Source organism: Schistocerca piceifrons, chromosome X, assembly GCF_021461385.2.
Source record: "Schistocerca piceifrons isolate TAMUIC-IGC-003096 chromosome X, iqSchPice1.1, whole genome shotgun sequence".
Lineage (NCBI taxonomy): Eukaryota > Metazoa > Arthropoda > Insecta > Orthoptera > Acrididae > Schistocerca > Schistocerca piceifrons.
Window position 1 is genome coordinate 787811276 of NC_060149.1, and position 19480 is coordinate 787830755.

At 37.4% G+C, this 19480-nt stretch overlaps 1 protein-coding gene across 2 annotated transcripts in view; it reads right to left on the reverse strand.

Annotated features, from left to right (window-relative positions):
* Positions 1–19480, reverse strand: part of LOC124722875 (ankyrin-3-like) — an 898463-nt gene that overhangs the window by 397027 nt on the left and 481956 nt on the right. For both annotated transcript variants that reach the window (XM_047248010.1, XM_047248011.1), the window contains exon 24: positions 13044–13248. In XM_047248010.1, coding sequence (XP_047103966.1) covers positions 13044–13248 — 205 coding nt within the window. The remainder of the gene's footprint in view (positions 1–13043; positions 13249–19480) is intronic.

The window sequence follows — 19480 nt, forward strand, 5'->3', positions numbered from 1 at the left end:
GTTACACTTATATAATAAAAATTAAAGGGCAATATTGATTGAATATACACTTTTATTTAAGATTAAGACTGCATTTTGATTTTTATTAAATAGTGTGTAAAGATCACTGATATTTTCCAGTAATGATTACGAAAATAATGTTACACTTATCAGTGGAGTAGTACCCTTCCTGGGGGTGAGACCATTCACAGAAAACAAGTCTATGATTGATTTAAGAAAATTATCTACCATTTCTTCTGCTGGGGTATATATGCTTGTATTGGTTACAATACTGGTATCATCTGCAAAAAGAACTAATTCTGCTTGTAGAAAAAGACAGATTGCTACTTACCTTAAAGAAGACATGGTAAGTTGCAGACAGGCACAATTAAAAGATACGTACATAAAGCTTGTGGCCATAGTCTTCATCAGTAAAGGAGAGACACACACCATTCATACACACAAGCTAGCATATCTCATGCACACATGACCGCCAACTCTAGCAACTCGGGCCGGGATGCAACTACAACATGGAATTCAAGCAGCTATCTGGATGGGGCAGGGAAGAGGAAGGGATAGTAGTGTACAAATGGGGAGCGGGCAAGGACTAGAATGCCAACAAGCACAGTGTTAAGGAGGTTGTTGTGCAGGGAGGTGCAAAAAAGGAGATGAGTGGGAATAGATGGGCAGATGCATTGACAGTGGCAAATAAACACGAGTCAGAGATGGGAATGGGGAGTAGATGATAGGACAGAGGGGGTGTAAACTGTTGGGTGGAGGGCGTGGGGGCAGTATACTACTGTAGGTTGAGGCTGAAATGATTATGGGAGTGGAAGTGTGTTGTAAGGACAACACTCATCTGTGCAGTTCAGGAAAGCTGGTGGTGGAGGGAAGATCCAGATGACTGTGGTAGTGAAGCAGCCATTGAAATCAAGTGTGTTATGTTCAGCTGCACGTTGTGCCAGAGGACAGTTTACGGTCGCCACAGTTTGGTGATGGCCATACATCCTGGTGGACAGCTGGCTGGTAGTCATATCAATATAACAAGCTGTGCAATGATTGCAACACAGCTGGTAAATGACATAGCTGCTTTCACTGGTGGCACAGCCCCTGATGGGATGCGATAAACCTGTGACAGGACTGGCATAGGAAGTGCTGGGAGTGTCGATTGGGCATGTTTTGCACGTGGGTCTTGCACAGGCATATGATCATTGTGGCAAGGGGTTGGAATGGGTAGAGGCATAGGGATGGACTAAGATGTTGTGGAGGTTAGGTGGGCAACAGAACACCACTTTCGGAGGGGTGGGAAGTATCTTGCTTAGGATGTCCCTCATTTCAGGGCACGATGATAGGAGATAAAAGCCCTGGTGAAGGATGTTGTTGTTGTTCCAGGCTGGGGTGGTGCTGAGTGATGAGGGGGACACTCCTTTCTGGCTGGTTCTTGGGGGTGGTGAGAGGATTGGGGGTGTGAGGGGAGATGGCATGGGAGATCTATTTAATACTAAGTCTAGGGGGTAGGGCTTTTCTGTGAAGGTCTTGGTGAGACCCTCAGCATACTGAGCAGGTTTTTTTTGTCAGTGTAGATATGCCATCCCTGGGTTGTCAGGGTGTGTGGGAGGAATTTTTTAGTGTGAAAGGGATGATGGCTGTCAAAATGCAGGTACTGTTGTGGTTAGTGGGTTTAAGGCAGACAGAGATGGGGACGGAGCCATCAGACAGGAGGAGAGCAACGTCTAGGAACGTAGCACATTCAGTTGAGGAGGACCATGTGAAGTGAATGGAGAGAATGTGTTGAGGATGTGAAGGAACAGAGATAGGGTGTCTTGGCTCTGAGTCCAGATCATATAAATAGCATCAATGAACCTGAACCAGACTAGGGGTTTGGTGTTTTGGGAGGCTAGGGTGGTTTTCTATAGCCGGCCCATAAAAAGGTTGGCTTAGGAGTGTGCCATGAGGACCTCTGTCCACATTAAACCCACCAGCCACCGACTCTACTGCATTTCGGCAGCTGTCATCCCTTTCCCACAAAAAAAATCCCTCCCATACAGCCTGGCCACTCAGCGACAGCATATCTGCAGTTACAAAAACTCCCATGCTCAGTATGCTGAGAGTCTCACAAAAGCCTTCACAGACAGGCAGTATCCCCCAGACCAATTGTGCAAACAGATCTCCTGTGCCATTTCTCCTCATACCACCAATCCTCCCTCCACCCCAAAGAACCAGCCACAAAGTAGTGTTCCCTTCATCACCGAGTACCACCAGGGACTGTAACAACAATTTCCTATCATCGTGCCCTGAAATGAGGGACATCCTACCCGAGATACTTCCCACCCCTCCTAAAGTGGTGTTTCATTGCCCACCCAACCTGCACAACATCCTAGCCCATTCCTATTCCACTCCCAATCCCAACCCCTTGCCACAATGATCATATGCCTGTGCAAGACCCAGGTGCAAAACATGCCCAATCGACACTCCCAGCACTTCCTATGCCAGTCCTGTCACAGGTTTATCCTACCCCATCAGGGCCTGGGCCACTTGTCAAAGCAGCCATGTCATTTACCAGCTCTGCTGCAATCACTGCACAGCTTTTTATATTGGTATCACTACTAACCAGCTGTCCCCGATGATGAATGACCACTGCGAAACTGTGGTGAAGACCACCCTGTGGCACAACATGCAGCTGAACATAACATACTTGATTTCTATGGCTGTTTCACTAGCTAAGCCACCTGGATCCTTCCCTCCAGCACCAGCTTTCCTGAACTGTGCAGATGGGAGTTATCCTTAAAACACATTCTCCGCTCCAGTAAATATCCTGGTCTCAACCTACTGTAACATACTGCCCCCATACCCTCTACCCAACAGCGTACACCCCCTCCTTCCCCTCTGTCCTATCATCTCCGCCCCATTCTCATCTCCCAACCTGTTTATTTGCCACCCTCTGCCAATGCATCTATCTTTACCTGTTCCTCTTTTTTTTTTCTTTTGCTCCTTTTTGCTCCACCTCCCTGCCCGACAACCTCATAATGCTGCTCCTGTTGGCATTCTAGGCCCTGCACATTCGACCTGACAGAATTTGTCTCTCTCCCCACCTGTACATTATTATCCCTCCCCCCCCCCCCCCCCTCCACTCCTCCACCGTTTTGGTGCTTGCATCCCACATGATAGTTACATTCTGGGCTGAGATGCTGGAGTTGGCAGTCATGTGTGCATGAAATGTGCTTCCTTGTCTGTGTCAATGGTGTGTGTCTCTCTTTTACTGGTGAGGGCTGGTTTTATGTAAGTTTCTTTTAATTGTGCCTGTCTGCTGCTTAATGTGTCTTTTTTATGGCAAGTAGTGACCTGTCTCTTCCTACATTGCTGATATTCTTACCTGGAGTTCCCATTTCTTAATTCTGCTTGTTGTATATTAGACAGGAGTTTGTTTATATATATGAGGAACAATAGTAGACCTAAGACTGAGCCTTGGGGAAGCCCATATGTGATTTCTCCCCCATCAGTCAGAATGATGCCCCCAGATTGCATTGCTTGAATTACGAAGTACAAGTTTCTGCATTCTTTTGTTTAGCTCTCATGTTATTCGTTGGTTGACTATACCCTAACCCCATAAAACTTCAGTTTATATAGCAGACTACTGTTAGGAGAGTGCTGTGATTCACATAGCCAAATGCCTTAGATCATCCACAGAAAACACCAAACAGTTCTATTTTAATGTTTCATGCTCGTAAAATCTGGCGAGTGAACATGTAAATGGCATACTCAATTGGTCAACTGTTTTGAAGTCCAAACTGTGATTTACTGAGTATATTACTGCTGCGCAGGTGGCATACTACTAAAAAATATGTCATGTTCTCAAAAGTTTTGGAAAATGAGCTCTTTATTGGAACAGGTTGCTATTTATTAATATCTCTGCTATCACCTTTCTTATAGACTGGTTTGACAATGCCATATTCCAATCACTCTGGAAAAATTATCTGAGTTAGTGATGCATTATATATTTCAAACAAGATAGGGCTTATTGTATGGGAACAAATCTTTAGTACTTTATTAACACAATCAAAACAAGATGAGTTTTTATTTTTGAGAGAATATATAATTTTCTTAATTTCTAAATGAATTGCTTTATCAATGTACTGTTGTGATTTTTCTCTTGAACTGTTTGTCCCCAAACTTTCTACTATATTTAAAAAATAATTCTTAAAAATATTTATTACCTGAGACTCATAGCCTTTCCATAGTGATATTATTCTGTTTTGTGGTTGTTTGTCCCATCTGTCATTTCAATACCTTCCATATACCCTTAAATTTGTTGTTTGAATTACTGATTTCCAACGTTATGTGCATGTTCCTTGATTTTTTAACAGCTTTCCTTAGTAATTTTGATTAGTTTTTGTAGCATGCAACTACTGCAGGATCTCTGCTTGCTCCTGCCATCAGATATATTTCCCTTTCCTTTCACAAGATACTTTAATCTCTCTACTGATCCATAATTTTTTACACTGCTGTTTAATGTCCTTTATGATTAGCTTTTGTGGAAAGCTGTTTTAAAATAATGATCTCAATGTATCATGCCATAGGTCAAATTTTATGTTATATTTGGTTCATTATGAATTTCATACCAGATCATCTCTTGTAAACTATTCTTAGAAACATTTGTCCTGGAGTCATTAATTATTCTAAACTGATTTGCACTTAAGAGTAGCCATACTGTAATGCACTGTCTTATCCATCCTAACTAATTGTGCATCACTATCAGAGAGAGCATTTGTTACTTGGTAAACTGTTATTTTCTTGCTTTGAGCTTCACCAAAGGAGACATTATCAGTTATGGTCATATTGTCTTTATCTACCAGTGTTGGAAAGTCAATTACTGAGATCAAATTCTAAGGCATCCAGATCATTTTTCCTATCAGAATCTTTTAGAAAATCTACAATTGAAATCCTCATAGACTATTAACTGCTTGCTGCTGTCTATTAGACAGCATAGCAGGAAATCTAGATTTCTCATAAACAGTTAAAAAAGACTATATACAGTTACAATTAAAAGTGAAATACTTTTCAAAATTAATTGACAAGCACTCATTTGTACGTGCTGATCAATACAAAATCTACTCATCTCAATGTTTTTAAACTTGTGTTCTGTCTTAATATAAGTAACAACTCCTACTTTTCCCATGCTAGTTCTGCATGTGTAAGCTTTATATGTAACTTACCTAAAATATGCAATTTAGTGAGCACAAGAACATCACAGAGCTGTTCTTGCAAGTTCAGTGGCAGACACTACAAGAGGGGTGTTGGTCATAATGAAAAATCAATCTCATAAGGATGCTTACAGAAAGTCGTTTTTCTTGCACACTACTAAGGAAAGGAGGTGAGGGGAATGGGATGGTAGTTAGTGTTACATCAAGTGTTCACCACCACACTAACATGTATTACACAGTATATGTAGATTTATATGGCAAAATTGTTTTTAGTAAAGTTAAAAAAAGTGCATAAAAATGAAAAATTATAATGTATACTGTGCGTATAATACATTTAAGAATAGCCCATGGTGATTTTTAATTATTAGAAGAAAAAAAACAACTTTGAAGTAATCTGATGGAATCTCTGTGGCAATATCAGGTCAAAATAACTAAACAAATAAAGATATGTATTGTCACCATATGAGTGGTTTCATTCAAACCAATTAGCACTTAAATTTGTATGTGGCAGTCAAGTTTAGATCACACAAAGCTATAAAGTGGACAATGGTAAAACAAACTGCCATAGACTGCTTGAGCAAATTATTACTTCTTGCAAAAGACACATTGTATGAGTACACTATACCTAAATATAAGTTAGGGATACTCAGGCAGTGTCTAAGTACAGCTTTTACAGTATGATGCCAAATTCTTGTATTTCTATCATTTGCATTGTGATGATGCAATCTCAGTGAAGACTTGAAGCAAGTACAATTTGACAACATATGGCACACCAGTAAATTACACGATAAACATTCTTCTCCAGTGATTTACATTTAATTTCTTCTCAATTGTAACTGTGTGTAGTGTGCATAACACTTAATGAAAGAATTCAAATCTTCCACTGCATCAATTCAGCTGCCACAAGAAACTGACTATATCATTCTTCAATGATGCATTCTAATAAAAAGGATAGTACAAGAGGCTGGCAAGGTGGCATCAATAGCTTTAAATTTAAGAAATATGTGTGTACTAATCTGTTTGTAATTACATAATGTAGTAGTGTATCTAACTATTAGCAATGTCTTTAAATTTTACAGTCTATCAAAAAAGAGAAAATGAGGGTATGGATGCTAACATATTATTTTTACCCTGTGTTAAGACTTTTGCTCCCAGTTGCTTGTAGAGGTGAGATTTTGAGAGAGTCTGTTTCACAGTGTGTTCCAGCTACACTTCACACCAACAAAGAAAGTTGTGCATGGGCTTACTAGTGTGTTAAGAATTCCAGAAAATCTTGGCACTATTGTTAATTGATTTAGGGGTAATAACTGTTGAATAGTACATGCTGCAAGCTGTTTCAACATGAATCCTATCACACCGAATGAAAACTTTCGAACTGAAATTATGAGGAAAACTGTATTACTAACAGTATATACTGTTTTCTTCGTATGTTTTTACAGCTCTTTATAATTGAATTGTGAACTGTTATGATACATCACAGGAAAGAAATCAGATGATACTGTTTTTCTAACAGAAATAAAATCATATTTGATTCCATGATAATGAATGCTGAAAGACAGATAAAGATAATGATTTTTATGGCTGCAAAGTCACAAACATCCTGAAAGAATCAACAAACATTAAATAAGTGAGTGTAACAGCTCGAGGGTTGGAAATAATCATATGTCTGCTCCTAGTGACATGATTTAGGATATCTTTGAAACATATTATACCAAATAGAGCTAACTATGAAAATTAGCAGAGTAATCCAAAACTTGAAACAGAAATGGGCTTTCTTCAATAACATGTAGATATGACAGTTATAATTGGACTATTCTGCTTACACTTGTGATAAAAAGTGTATAGGATGAAATCCAAATTTTAAGTAACTACAAATTCCTGAAAAAAAGCAGATATATGTCAAATAAAATTACATATTGCAATTTTTATTTCTATGCTGTAGGAGGTAAGTCATCATTGATTATATTTTTGGTAGTGGCAGGTGCTGTGGGAAAGGAGGAGGTGGAGGTGAATATATTAAACCAGTTAAGGAAAGGAGCTTTCCTTTGATTTAATCACACATACCTTAAATGCTCTAGAGAAACTACTTAAAATGCAACTAATGGAATGTTTTTCAAGAATATCAATGAGTCATACAGCAAAAGGAGTTTCCTGTCAGTCATAAGTGTATGAATGGAAAAGATCTATAACACTCTAAAATGGCCCTCTTGGTGTTAAAAATGTCTTTTGAAGAATTAAATTCTGTATGAGATTTAACTGGACTGAAGAGCACAGGTGCATTCAATGATAAACTGTTATGAGTATCACAGGTGGAATGCTGCTTCTTAATAGCCATCAGGACATCTCACCACAATCTGACTGGGCAATGTTCATTTCACTTCAGTGAAATTCTTGGATATTTGCAACTGCTATTATGGAGAACAAGGGCATTAGGTTTTTCACAGTTAATTAATCCAATGAGGTACACTATGCATACACTGAGAAATTCAAATGTAATCAAATTCAAGATGCATGCTACAAAGTTGAGAAGTCAAACTCTGTTCTCTATAATCAATGACAGAGTAAAAGTTTGCCAGTCAATACATGTGTCAGATAATGTGTGAAACTGTGAACTACCATGTCCTCTGAACACTGAAGGCTGGTCACCATAAAACAAATCATTGTACCAAAAGCTTAAGTGAAACACAAAGTTAGAATATTTTATAACACATGAGTGTCCATTACAATAACTAGTTTGCAGTGCCGTCAACTGATTTCAGTTACATAGCTTCTAAGCAAAATGACACTGGAATATTACACTTTTTTAAATGTATGAGTGTGAAGATTATACAATAATTATCACTATTTCCTCACCCACTAACTTATCAAATAAATTTTGGATTGGCATAGAGGGATGGCTGTTGACAGTTGCATGCAAAAATGAACCTTCTGATCATCTTTAAAAATGAAAGTTAGGGACAATAATATTCATATTACTATTAAGCCTTTAAATAAACATAAGAGTTATGAAAACTGTGGGATTTCATCAGAATCCAACACTATTGATGCTAAGGAAACCAACAAGAACTGTAGTAGTTATGGGCCACCCATGACATCAGATAACTAAGATGGCACTGAGAACCAGACCTGCATTAGCTGCCAAAAACAACTAAAGATGAGAACCAAAGTACAGAAATACAGTGACTCTGAATTAGACATACCAGCATAACAGTAAGTTACTGAGGGAGAAACAATGAAACATTATTGATGTAGAGGCATTTTTTATCCTATGATTCATAGCTCCTCACTTTTGAGACTCAACACTGGTGGATTTTATTTTCTGTATTAATTATTTCTGTGCTTACATAAATAAAACATTATAGTTTGACACAGTGTTATACAGCTCAGTGTGTGTGTGAGAGTGCTGAATCAATGTCTATTGTTACACTCCACAGTTATATAAGGGGCAGTCAAATGAAAATGAGACAGATGAAACAAAGGAAGCAAACTGTTTGACATATTATGTAAAGGATAGATTACTACTCACCAGAGAGCAGAGATGTTGAGTCACAGATATGCACAACAAAAGGAATGTCAAACAGTTAAGCTTTTGGCTAAAAAGGCCTTCTTCCAAATTAGACAAAACAAACACACACACACACACACACACACACAGACACACACACTTAATGTAAATGCAACTCACAGACACATGACCACTGCCTGGCTATCAAGGCCAGGGACAGTGGTCATGTGTGGTTGAGTTGCATTTGTGTGTGTGTGTGTGTGTGTGTGTGTGGTGCCTAATACAGAAGAAGGCCTTTTCGGCCAAAAGCTTACTTGTTTCACAATCTTTATGTTGTGCCTATCTGCAACTCAACATCTCTGTTATATGGTGAGTAGCAATCTATCCTTTTCGTAATATTGTCATTATTCCATCCTGGATTTTCCATTATTTAAATAAACTGTTTATTATTTTAAAGGTAATCACCATAACTATTAATACTTTTATATCACTGTAAGACAAAATGGTCAATAATGTCATCGAAAATTTTTTCCATTACCTCCAGAACCAAGGTTGTACCCAGGCATACATCTCTCATCCTAAGCATATCGACAGGCACCTATGTCTTCCTTCAGGACTCCAAAAATGTGGAAATCACATGGGAAGTGATCAGGACTGCAAGATGATTGTTAAGGGCTTCCCAGCAAAACTTCTGCAGTGGAGTCGAAACAAATGTGGCAACATGTGGATGAACATTATCATGCAATGCTATCTGTCAACATTCCTGGGTGTTTGGACATGATAGCATGCATCAGTTTTTGCAAAACCCAAGTACCATTGTGCATTAATTGTGGCACCATGCTCCTGAATGTCAATGAGTTGTGGGCCTTTTAGTGAAAGACTGGCATGCCTCTTGTTTCTATTACACTGCAGATGTTCACTGGGAAACTCTTACATGTCTTCCATACAGTCCCAATCACTCCCCATATAATTTAAATATTTTTGGAGTCTTGAAGGAAGACATTTGTGGCTGTTGATTTGCTTCAAACAAAGAGATGCATGCCTGGGTACAATCATAGTTGACTTGGTAACCACAAACATATTTTCCATGGAGGCATTGTCCATCTTGTCTCACAGTGGGATAAATGTGTTAAAAGTTATGACATTCATTTTTGAAATAATATACAGTTTACTTACCTTTCTCCATTTGTCTCATTATCATTTTACTGTCCCTTACATATGCTCATTTCAAAAAAGTTACGTGTTTACTCAAACTGTCTAAAATGTGTTTCCATTAAAGTAAGAAAGAAATGTATACATAAGGTTAGATTCTGTGAGGTGTGATGTTTTCTTCAGAGGACATTATTTTTCATGGGAGGTGACCAACACATTCTTTGTGGTACAAATTTTATCTTAAATATGCATGAAAAAATGTTCAGTTGAATATGAAGGATTTCACAATAACAGCAAAGGTTACAACTTCAGCTGTTGCTTAGGTAATATTTACCTATAACAGAATTATAAACTGGAGTATTTTAGGTAGCTCCAGCAGCAATGGCTACTTAATAGTCATGGTAGTAATAGTGTGTTAAGTATTCAATATCAAATTTCTCACTAAGCAGTCTCACTACTGAGCACCCTTACATCAGCTGGAATGCCACCAAACATTGTAGTTATATTTGCTAGAGAAATTAATTTCTAAGATGTAGTCATCTGCACCAAATGTCATCTTGTTAAAAATTATGACATGTTTGTCTTCACAATGAACAGCATTAGGAAAAATGAAGTATGACTGTAAAATTCTCTGTATGGTGACTATCTTAAGCAAAAGAGTTTTCTTTCTATATCTTCCATTCTACATTGTAGTAAGGTGCATTACACACATGTAAAGATACTAAAAGGCAAGAAATAGGTCCACATACATGAAGTTATATGGTTCATCATCATCATCATCATTTAAGACTGATTATGCCTTTCAGCATTCAGTCTGGAGCATAGTCCCCCTTATAAAATTCCTCCATGAACCCCTATTCAGTGCTAACATTGGTGCCTCTTCTGATGTTAAGCCTATCACTTCAAAATCATTCTTAACTGAATCCAGGTACCTTCTCCTTGGTCTACCCTGACTCCTCCTACCCTCTACTGCTGAACCCATGAGTCTCTTGGGTAACCTTGCTTCTCACATGCGTATAACATGACCCCACCATCTAAGCCTGTTCGCCCTGACAGCTACATCTATAGAGTTCATTCCCAGTTTTTCTTTGATTTCCTCATTGTGGACACCCTCCTGCCATTGTTCCCATCTACTAGTACCTGCATTCATCCTAGCTACTTTCATATCTGTAACCTCAACCATATTGATAAGGTAACCTGAATCCACCCAGCTTTTGCTCCCATACAACAAAGTTGGTCGAAAGACTGAATGGTGCACAGACAACTTAGTCTTGGTACTGACTTCCTTCCTGCAGAAGGGAGTTGATCGTAGCTGAGTGCTCACTGCATTAGCTTCGCTACACCTCGCCTCCAGTTCTTTCACTATGTTGCCATCCTGTGAGAATATGCATCCTAAGTACTTGAAACCGTCCACCTGTTCTATGGTTATGTTGCTCAAATAACTCTTCAACATATGCATCAGAAGAAAATGCTTCAAACTTTTTATGCAGGAATAAGTTATTATTTTTAAAAATTTGACATCACATACCTCAAAAGTCCACATTGCTGTGACTTACATTTAGTTGCTAATGAGAGGGAGAGAGAAGAGAGACAGCATGTGTGTGTATGTGTGTGTGTGTGTGTGTGTGTGTGTGTGTGAGAGAGAGAGAGAGAGAGAGAGAGAGAGAGAGAGAGAGAGAGAGAGAGAGAGAGAAAGAGTGAGAGAATGAGGATCACCTGAAGGGATAACAATTTTGACTGATTCCCAACTGACTACTTTCGGCGAATGAGCCACACAGGTGAATATATTTAAATTAGCTGAATATAACTATAATTCTGCTTTCCTTAGGCATGCACTTCCCACTGTTACAAAGAGTAGGGTACTTTAAATGAATATTGACATACAGAAGAAAAATATCAAATGCGTGCACTGGGAATAGTGAGACAGAATTCATACAATTCGTAATTTGCAGTATATTGTGCAAGAAATGAATGATTTACTAGCAATATATTTCTGCAGCACTAAGGTGGCCTCGAATACTTCTTTGAATTTTAAAATAGCTTTGGAGTAATGCAAGTTTTATGAAAATAAAAGTTAGGTACTTTTTATACTGATAGCTTGTAGCAATGGCCACCTGCTCAGTTTGCTAAATTTTCTGTGCTTGTCAAAGAGAACTGAAGGGAAAACCCTTATTAAAATCCCTTGTATTGCACAAAGTTCAGCTAACCACACAGTATTTATTATTTGCAACCATACATGAGGGCAACTGTTCACTGTATTGATATTTGATACAAGTGGTTGTACAGCTTTCAACAGCTCTTGCCACAATTTAATGCAGTTTCCATATTTCTTTCACAGCAACTTACATATACTGCCTGTGGTGTCACAAAAACCCTGTATCCTTCAATACTTTGTCAAAGGAAAAACATTTTGCTCGCATATTTCAACTATTTCCATCCACTTAACTATAACTTCACAACACATTTTGACTGATTAATTTTCAAATGAGCCATAACTATTTTGGTTCCATAGTACAACTGCTCTATATCTTTCTGCTTTTACTGGTCATTAGATAAATATATATGGATTTTATATAACCCAGTCTCCAAATAATATTTAATTACAAATAGTTTTCTGTCAAACTGCTGCACATAAACATAGCACTTCTTCTAGTGCATGTATCAAAACTGTACCATTGTTTTAAGATTTAGCAAATGCATAGAAGATAAAGTAGTTCTCAGCACAAATGACTTCATACAATGACTGACAGTTCTCATGTAGTAAATTTCTGTCCAATGTTCCCACAAGGATATCAAGAAAATTTCATTCCTACATCATTTACTTGACATGTAATGTTGTTTTCCTGCACCTAGCCTATCATATCCAGTTAGATGCAGGTTTTTGAGTGCTACTCATTTGAAAGTTATACAACTTTTACTTTCTCTTTTTCCCTCTTTGTTTCTGAAGAAAGATATGTATTGTGATATGATATGCACCACAATTATAAGAGAGAGATGTACATGTGTGTACTTCCTGGCAAACAACAGTGAAAGTTGACACAAAAAATAACCAATACACATAGATTACAGAAGTTTAAAAATGATCTGACCCTATCAGTTACTTCCCATATTAGTTCATTTACATTAATATAGTCAACTGAGCAATTAATAATTAATAATGTAACAAATATCTGAAACTAATGAAGTATTACATTTCAGAATTTTACCTGTAATACTACACAGGAGTCTCAGAGTTGGTGCATCTCCTGAATACTGGTTGATCATGCCCTTGTTTGCTGCTTGTGGAACAGGGATTGTCAGGGTAATCGGTTTATGAAACTTTCTCCTTCGAGGTTCCACTGTTACTATTGGTGATACAGCAACCCTATTGCCTAGAAGCTTCGCTGTGAGTTCAGCTGCAATTGGCTGTGCCTATAAATCCAAAAAAATTGACAAATAAATAATGAACAGAATCTTAGATCACCATCCTCTAAAATATTTTGGTTTAAATAGGTGCATATCTAGAATAAACACAAAATGACTCCAGACCTTGGACAATCTACAACACTTGACTAACTGTTAAGGTGCTGAACTTTCATCACAGAGATTATAATTCTGTCAAATCATTCTCATGGATATCCATTGCAAATTATGCTAGATTATTAGATAAACTACTTAAAGATAAATAAGCATTTTACTAACAAAATTTTCATCTTTTTCACACAATATGCTGACTACAAATTGTTTACTTTTTTCGTACAACATCTACCTTTTTTTCAAAATACGCTTATGGCCAAACATTATGACCACTACCCACTGCAAGGTTGAATGCCTCCTGGTGGTGTTGTGGGTACGTGATGCAGTAAGAAAAGAATGTAAGCAGAAGAGAGATTAAAAAGCTGTAATGATAGTGAAGATATGGGTCGCAAATAATGGAATCCACTGACATAAGCTGGTTTGACAAATGGCACATTGTCATGGCCCTGCAGCTGGAAATGAAGCTGGTCACCTCTTTGTTTACTTCTGTCATGAGCACCTATGGAAAGTGGTTGAAGGATGGTGTATGGTATTAGACAACCATGTCTCATCACAAAACATAGAGGTCAGAGGATCCCGCAATGTGTAATGCAGGATAGGGGGTGATCTGTGGCGGATCTGATTACAGATCTAGTGGAGGCAAAAGTGTTTCAGAGCACACCATTCAAACGCCATTGTTGAGCACGGAGCTCCATATCACATGATCTTACGTGTTCCTGTGTGGACCCAATGACATCATCAGTTATGTTTGCAGTGGGAACAGCATCACTGAGTTTTCACCATGCATTAATAGAAATGTGTTGTCTGTTAAATGAATAGCATTTCTTGTTTGACCAGGTCAATGGTTGGGTCCATACACATCACTGTCCAGATGAATGGCTGCACGAAACATGCACTGTGGCACAGATGCAGGCCAGTGAGGGCAGAATTATGCAATAGGGTGCATTGAATTGGACTTCCATGGGATCTGTGGTGGTAATCGAAGGCATTATGACAGCAATGAACTATGTGAACATTATTGTGGACCACTTGCATCTCTTCATGCCTGAAGTCTTCCCCTAGGGAAATGACACGTTCCAGCAGGACAGCTGTCTGTGTTGCAACACCAGAATCATGCTACAGTGGTTTGAGGGGCATTACAGTGAACTCACATTGATGTCTTGGCCAGCAAATGTGCCTGATCTGTACCCACTCGAGCACATATGGGTACCAGCTGCTTGCCCGTAAACCACCATCTCAGAATTTGCTTGACTTGTGCATAGACATATGATGCCATATACTTCTGGAATCCTGCCAAGGACTTGTAGGATCCATGCCAAGCAAAATCTCTGTTGTACTATGTTTGAAAAGTGGAACAACATGCTATTAAACAGGTGGTCATAATGTTTTGGCTCAGCAGTTTATCAATTCGTAGTTGTTAACTGAAGCACACAATTCATTTCTGAATCAAGAAGCAAACTGTAAAAATGTGGAGGAAGTATATACCTGTGAAGGTTTGTACATTTAAACATATTGTCACTCATCTGGTGTCACCAGAAAGTGTTAAGCAAACTTATGGCAAGTTCTGTCCTTTAACTTATAACCCTTTACACAAATTAACCATCTTTAATGATCTCCCTATCAATCATGTGTCAACAGTGTGAAGGGAAAAACAGTCTATGTTAAGTATCTTAAAGCAATATAATCTACATTATATTTTTTTGATTTAGTAACTTGATAAATGCTCTGCAATGAAATATAGAAATCTGTTAGTAGTATACCTATCCTAGTGTACAGTTTAAAATTACAATTTCTGCTGTTACATACAAGGATCAGACATGAAATGCAACAAGATTTCAGCTACGGTACATATGTAAGTTTAGAAAAATAACAGAATAACTTAACCTATATATTCATGGTAAAATATTTTTAAAATACTTTAAAACTCCATAAATACACCTAATTCTTTCACAATCAACTACACCATAGACTGTCCATATAAAACTTCTAATTATTATGATCCATTACACATAAAAATAAAATTTAGTAATGACTGATCACAACTGCCACATTGAAGCCAAAAAATGGAGCACAGGACTAATTCAGATGGCTCAGTTGTTACTATTGCCAACTTAACACAAAAATTTGTGCATAATTCCCTATTAAACACACAACTTTACTCTGAAAATTCACTCAAAAGTTGTTGTGATATCAAAAATCTGAAGTAACTAACAATGCTGGTAAATAAGCAATTGTTATTGCTGTGTTGTTCTTATACAATGGTCATGTGCTGAACAATGCATTCCTTTATCAATTATGTGATTTTATATAATGAAATGAGACTTTCTGTTAAAACACAAATATTAGTAACTGTCAATGCTACAAACCAGAATTCTGTACTGTTAGTTTATTGTTATTCAATGGCCGTATACTGCACAATGCATTAACTGGTCAATTGTGAGATAATGCAAACTGAACTCAAGTTTTTAAATTGCAGCCCCAATCTATTTTAGTTTTTTATTCTAGTAAATTGTGCTAAATAGCATCATTCTTTGCATGTTCTTTCCATTTCCTAAACAAAATTACGGTGGTTTATTGTCACTGAAAAACTGTGTAAGAAAAATGCAAAGTACTTAAAGTGGAAAATAGTTAACATTTTGCTGATTTAGATTCCACAAAATATGTGCTCCAACTTCTAAAAATGCTGTCTTGGTGTTAAATGGTTTTTATCAAGATTTAAGTTACATTTATGCTTGAGGTCACTGACACACCACCAGTAGATTTATTAATGAATTTCAGGTGAGAACTCTAGGCTAGCCTGGACTCCCAGAAGCAAATTTATCTGTAATGAATGATATGAAACTGATTAAGTTTTACCAGAGTTAATGAGATAATATTTATGATGGTTAGTTCCATGTATGCAGACCATGTAGTCACCAAGAAAGGCAACACATAGGGGAAAGAAGAATGAAGGCCATGATGTTTTGGTTCTAAACAAGAAACTTTACAAAATAGCGAAACTAGACCTCACTTATGCTCTACATCCCTTTGATTTTGTGTCCACTAATATTCCATTTTATTCTATTCATTTGCTGTATGAAATATAATACTTCTAACGTTTTAATAACTGGGAAAGTTTAAATCAGCTGTAGAATATACCCCAAACTCAGATGCACATTTTAAAAAGCAGTGTATAGTACTGCAAAGACCCAACCAGAAGGAAACAGAATACTGCCTGTGGTATAAATGATAATGCTGTAACTTATTTTTAAGTAAGTGATGAAGCACAATTTGACTGGTTCTTCATCTGCATAATGAGCTTTTTGGCAAAATATTATAAAAAGGTTAGATTGCTATCCACCATAAAGACGACACATTGAGTTGCAGACAGGCACAATGAAAAGAGTGTTACACATTGAGCTTTCAACCAAAGCCTTCTTCAAAAAAGGAAAACTCACACATATTCATGCAAACAGGAACCCCACATGCACACATGACTGCTATGCCTGGCTACTGGGGCATGAAGTGTTCTGCTTGGTGATTGTGTGTGCATTTTCTTTTCTCAAGAATGCTTTGGCCAAAAGGTCAATGTGTAACAATCTTTTCATTGTGCCTGTCCATTTCCCAATATGTCATTTTTACAGTGAGTAGCATTCTATCCTTTTCCTAATATTGTTGATATTCCAACCTGGACTTTCCATTGTTTGATTTTGTTTGTGACAAAATACTCATTTGTCAATGGCACGCAATGCCTAATTTTGGTTTGAAGCTGTAAATTACTGTAACCAATAGTATTTATTGTTCTTTCCACTTGATATTTTGGAGGATTATACCTCGAGCATGAGATTGGTTTATTACAGTTAAAACAGGCATAGTTACTGCCAGACAGTACCACAAAGGTTCTGCCTATATACAATTGTAATCCATCTGCCTCATGATGGAGGTATAATCCTCTGATATACATAGTAGCAAGACCAATAAATGTGACTACTTCCAGTAAGTTATATTTTTAAATTGATATTCATAATAGTCACTGTCACATCTGACCTAAAATGTTCACATTGAAAGAGATTTCATTTGCAGCACATTTACTGATGATTAGACCCAAGAGGCAGTTACCAAAAGTGTGGAAATCATTAACATCAATGAAATAGTATGTAAATGTTGAGAAAATGAATGAGGGACGAAGTTATAAAAGGAATATCTTTAAACTGAAATATGTATGGTCAAATGTGATGTATAATAGGTGAGAAAGTGGTAGATTAATTAGTTGTCATTTATAATACTTCTCATAAATGCTCTGTACCTAAAGTTTTATGGGGATTTTCAACATTAAACATCATGTTTCCTCATCTGAAAATGTATTGCTCCTAGAACATTCCCAGTGACGTCATTTCATCACACATTGTTAGTCATTCTTCTCAATTCATTTTACAGTGTTTTCTTGTTAGTTAGTTTTATTTATAGACTTAGGGCTCAGAAAATTGAGGCAACCATCAATATCATCCAGTTACTTCATATGAATTATTACGTGTTACCTAACTAAACTGTGATCAGTTTGACTGTTTTTCTTCATCTACTAGTGAAGTACAACCGCTTTCTGGCTGCTTTATTGAGATCTCTTGATTGCTATCCATTCAGTTTATTTTAGGGGTGATATTGTACCATATCTCAGAATATGTATGTAATAGAAAATATATGTGAAACGGACATTTAGTACTTTCACTAATAAAGTTTTATTACTACATAGGATTTTCGCTTATATCTGATCCTGTGAAGCAGTTCCTTTGTATGAACTTGCAAACAAGACATAAAAGAATGGGAATATCTCTCTTGACAGAAGTTTTATCCTTGTATTTCTTTATTGTATTATTCCATATTCCTAGATTTCCAGGAAGCATTTGACACTGTGCCACACTGTGGACTGTTAAAGAAGGTACAAGCATACAGAATAGGTTCCCAGATATGTTAGTGGCTCAAAAATTTCTTAATTATTAGAACCCAGTGCGTCTTTCTTCATGGCAAGTGTTTATAAGAGACTAGTTTATCATCAGGAGTGCTCCAGAGAAGTGTGATAGGATTAGTCTTATTCCATAAACAGGATGCCCAAGGAGGAATAGTCAGTATTCAGTGCTATGACAAGAATAATCATTCAAAGCAAAAAGGTCTAGTAAGTGTGGGCTCTAAAATGTACAACTTAAGAGCTATGAGCATTTATTCACCATTGATACTGTGAAACAAATCTCTTCTGCTGCAAGTTCTTTGCTTTCCATATTTTGGGAGGAGCTAATATGGACCAAAACTAGAAAAACATTTGTATAGTGAATATGGGCTCTAAAATGCATGTCTTAAGAGTTATGAGCACTTTTTTCAGTAGATAAGATGTGTTTCACAGTAGCGAAGATGAACAATTGCTCATAGCACTTAAGGTACGCATTTTAGAACCCATGTTAACTGGACATTTTTTCTTGTTTTGGTTCTCTCAAAATAAAGAAAGCAAAGGGCTTTCAGCACAAGGGATTTGTTTCACCGTATCGAAGATGAAGAAGTACTCATAGCTCTTAAGGTACTGGTAAGCATTTTAGAGCCCATGCATACCAAACATTTTTGCTTGAATCATCATTCCTTTCACATCCCTGAATGTTGACCACTGCTCCTAGGACATCCTATACACATAAATGATCTGAAGGATGGGGCGAGCAGGAATCTGCAGCTGTTTACTGGTGATGCTGTGGTGTATGGTAAGGTGTCATCATCGAGTGACTGTAGCAGGATACAAGATGACTTAAACAGGATTTCTAGTTGTTGGCAGTGTGATATAAATGTAAATAACTTTAAATGAATGAAGATGAGTTCTTGAGATTATGGAAACCCCACCAGATTGGATTAAAGAAGACATCGAAGCAATTCAGAGGAGGGCTGCTAGATTTGTTACTTATAGGTTTGGTCGACATGTAATATTATGGAGATGCTTCATGAACTCAAGTGAGAATCCCTGGAGGGAAGATGACATTCTTTTCATGAAACACTACTGAGAAAATTTAGGGAACTGGCATGTCAAGTTGACTACAGAATGATTCTACTGCCGCCAACGTACATTTTGTGTAAGGAGCATGAAGATAAGATAAGAAAAATTGGGGCTCATATT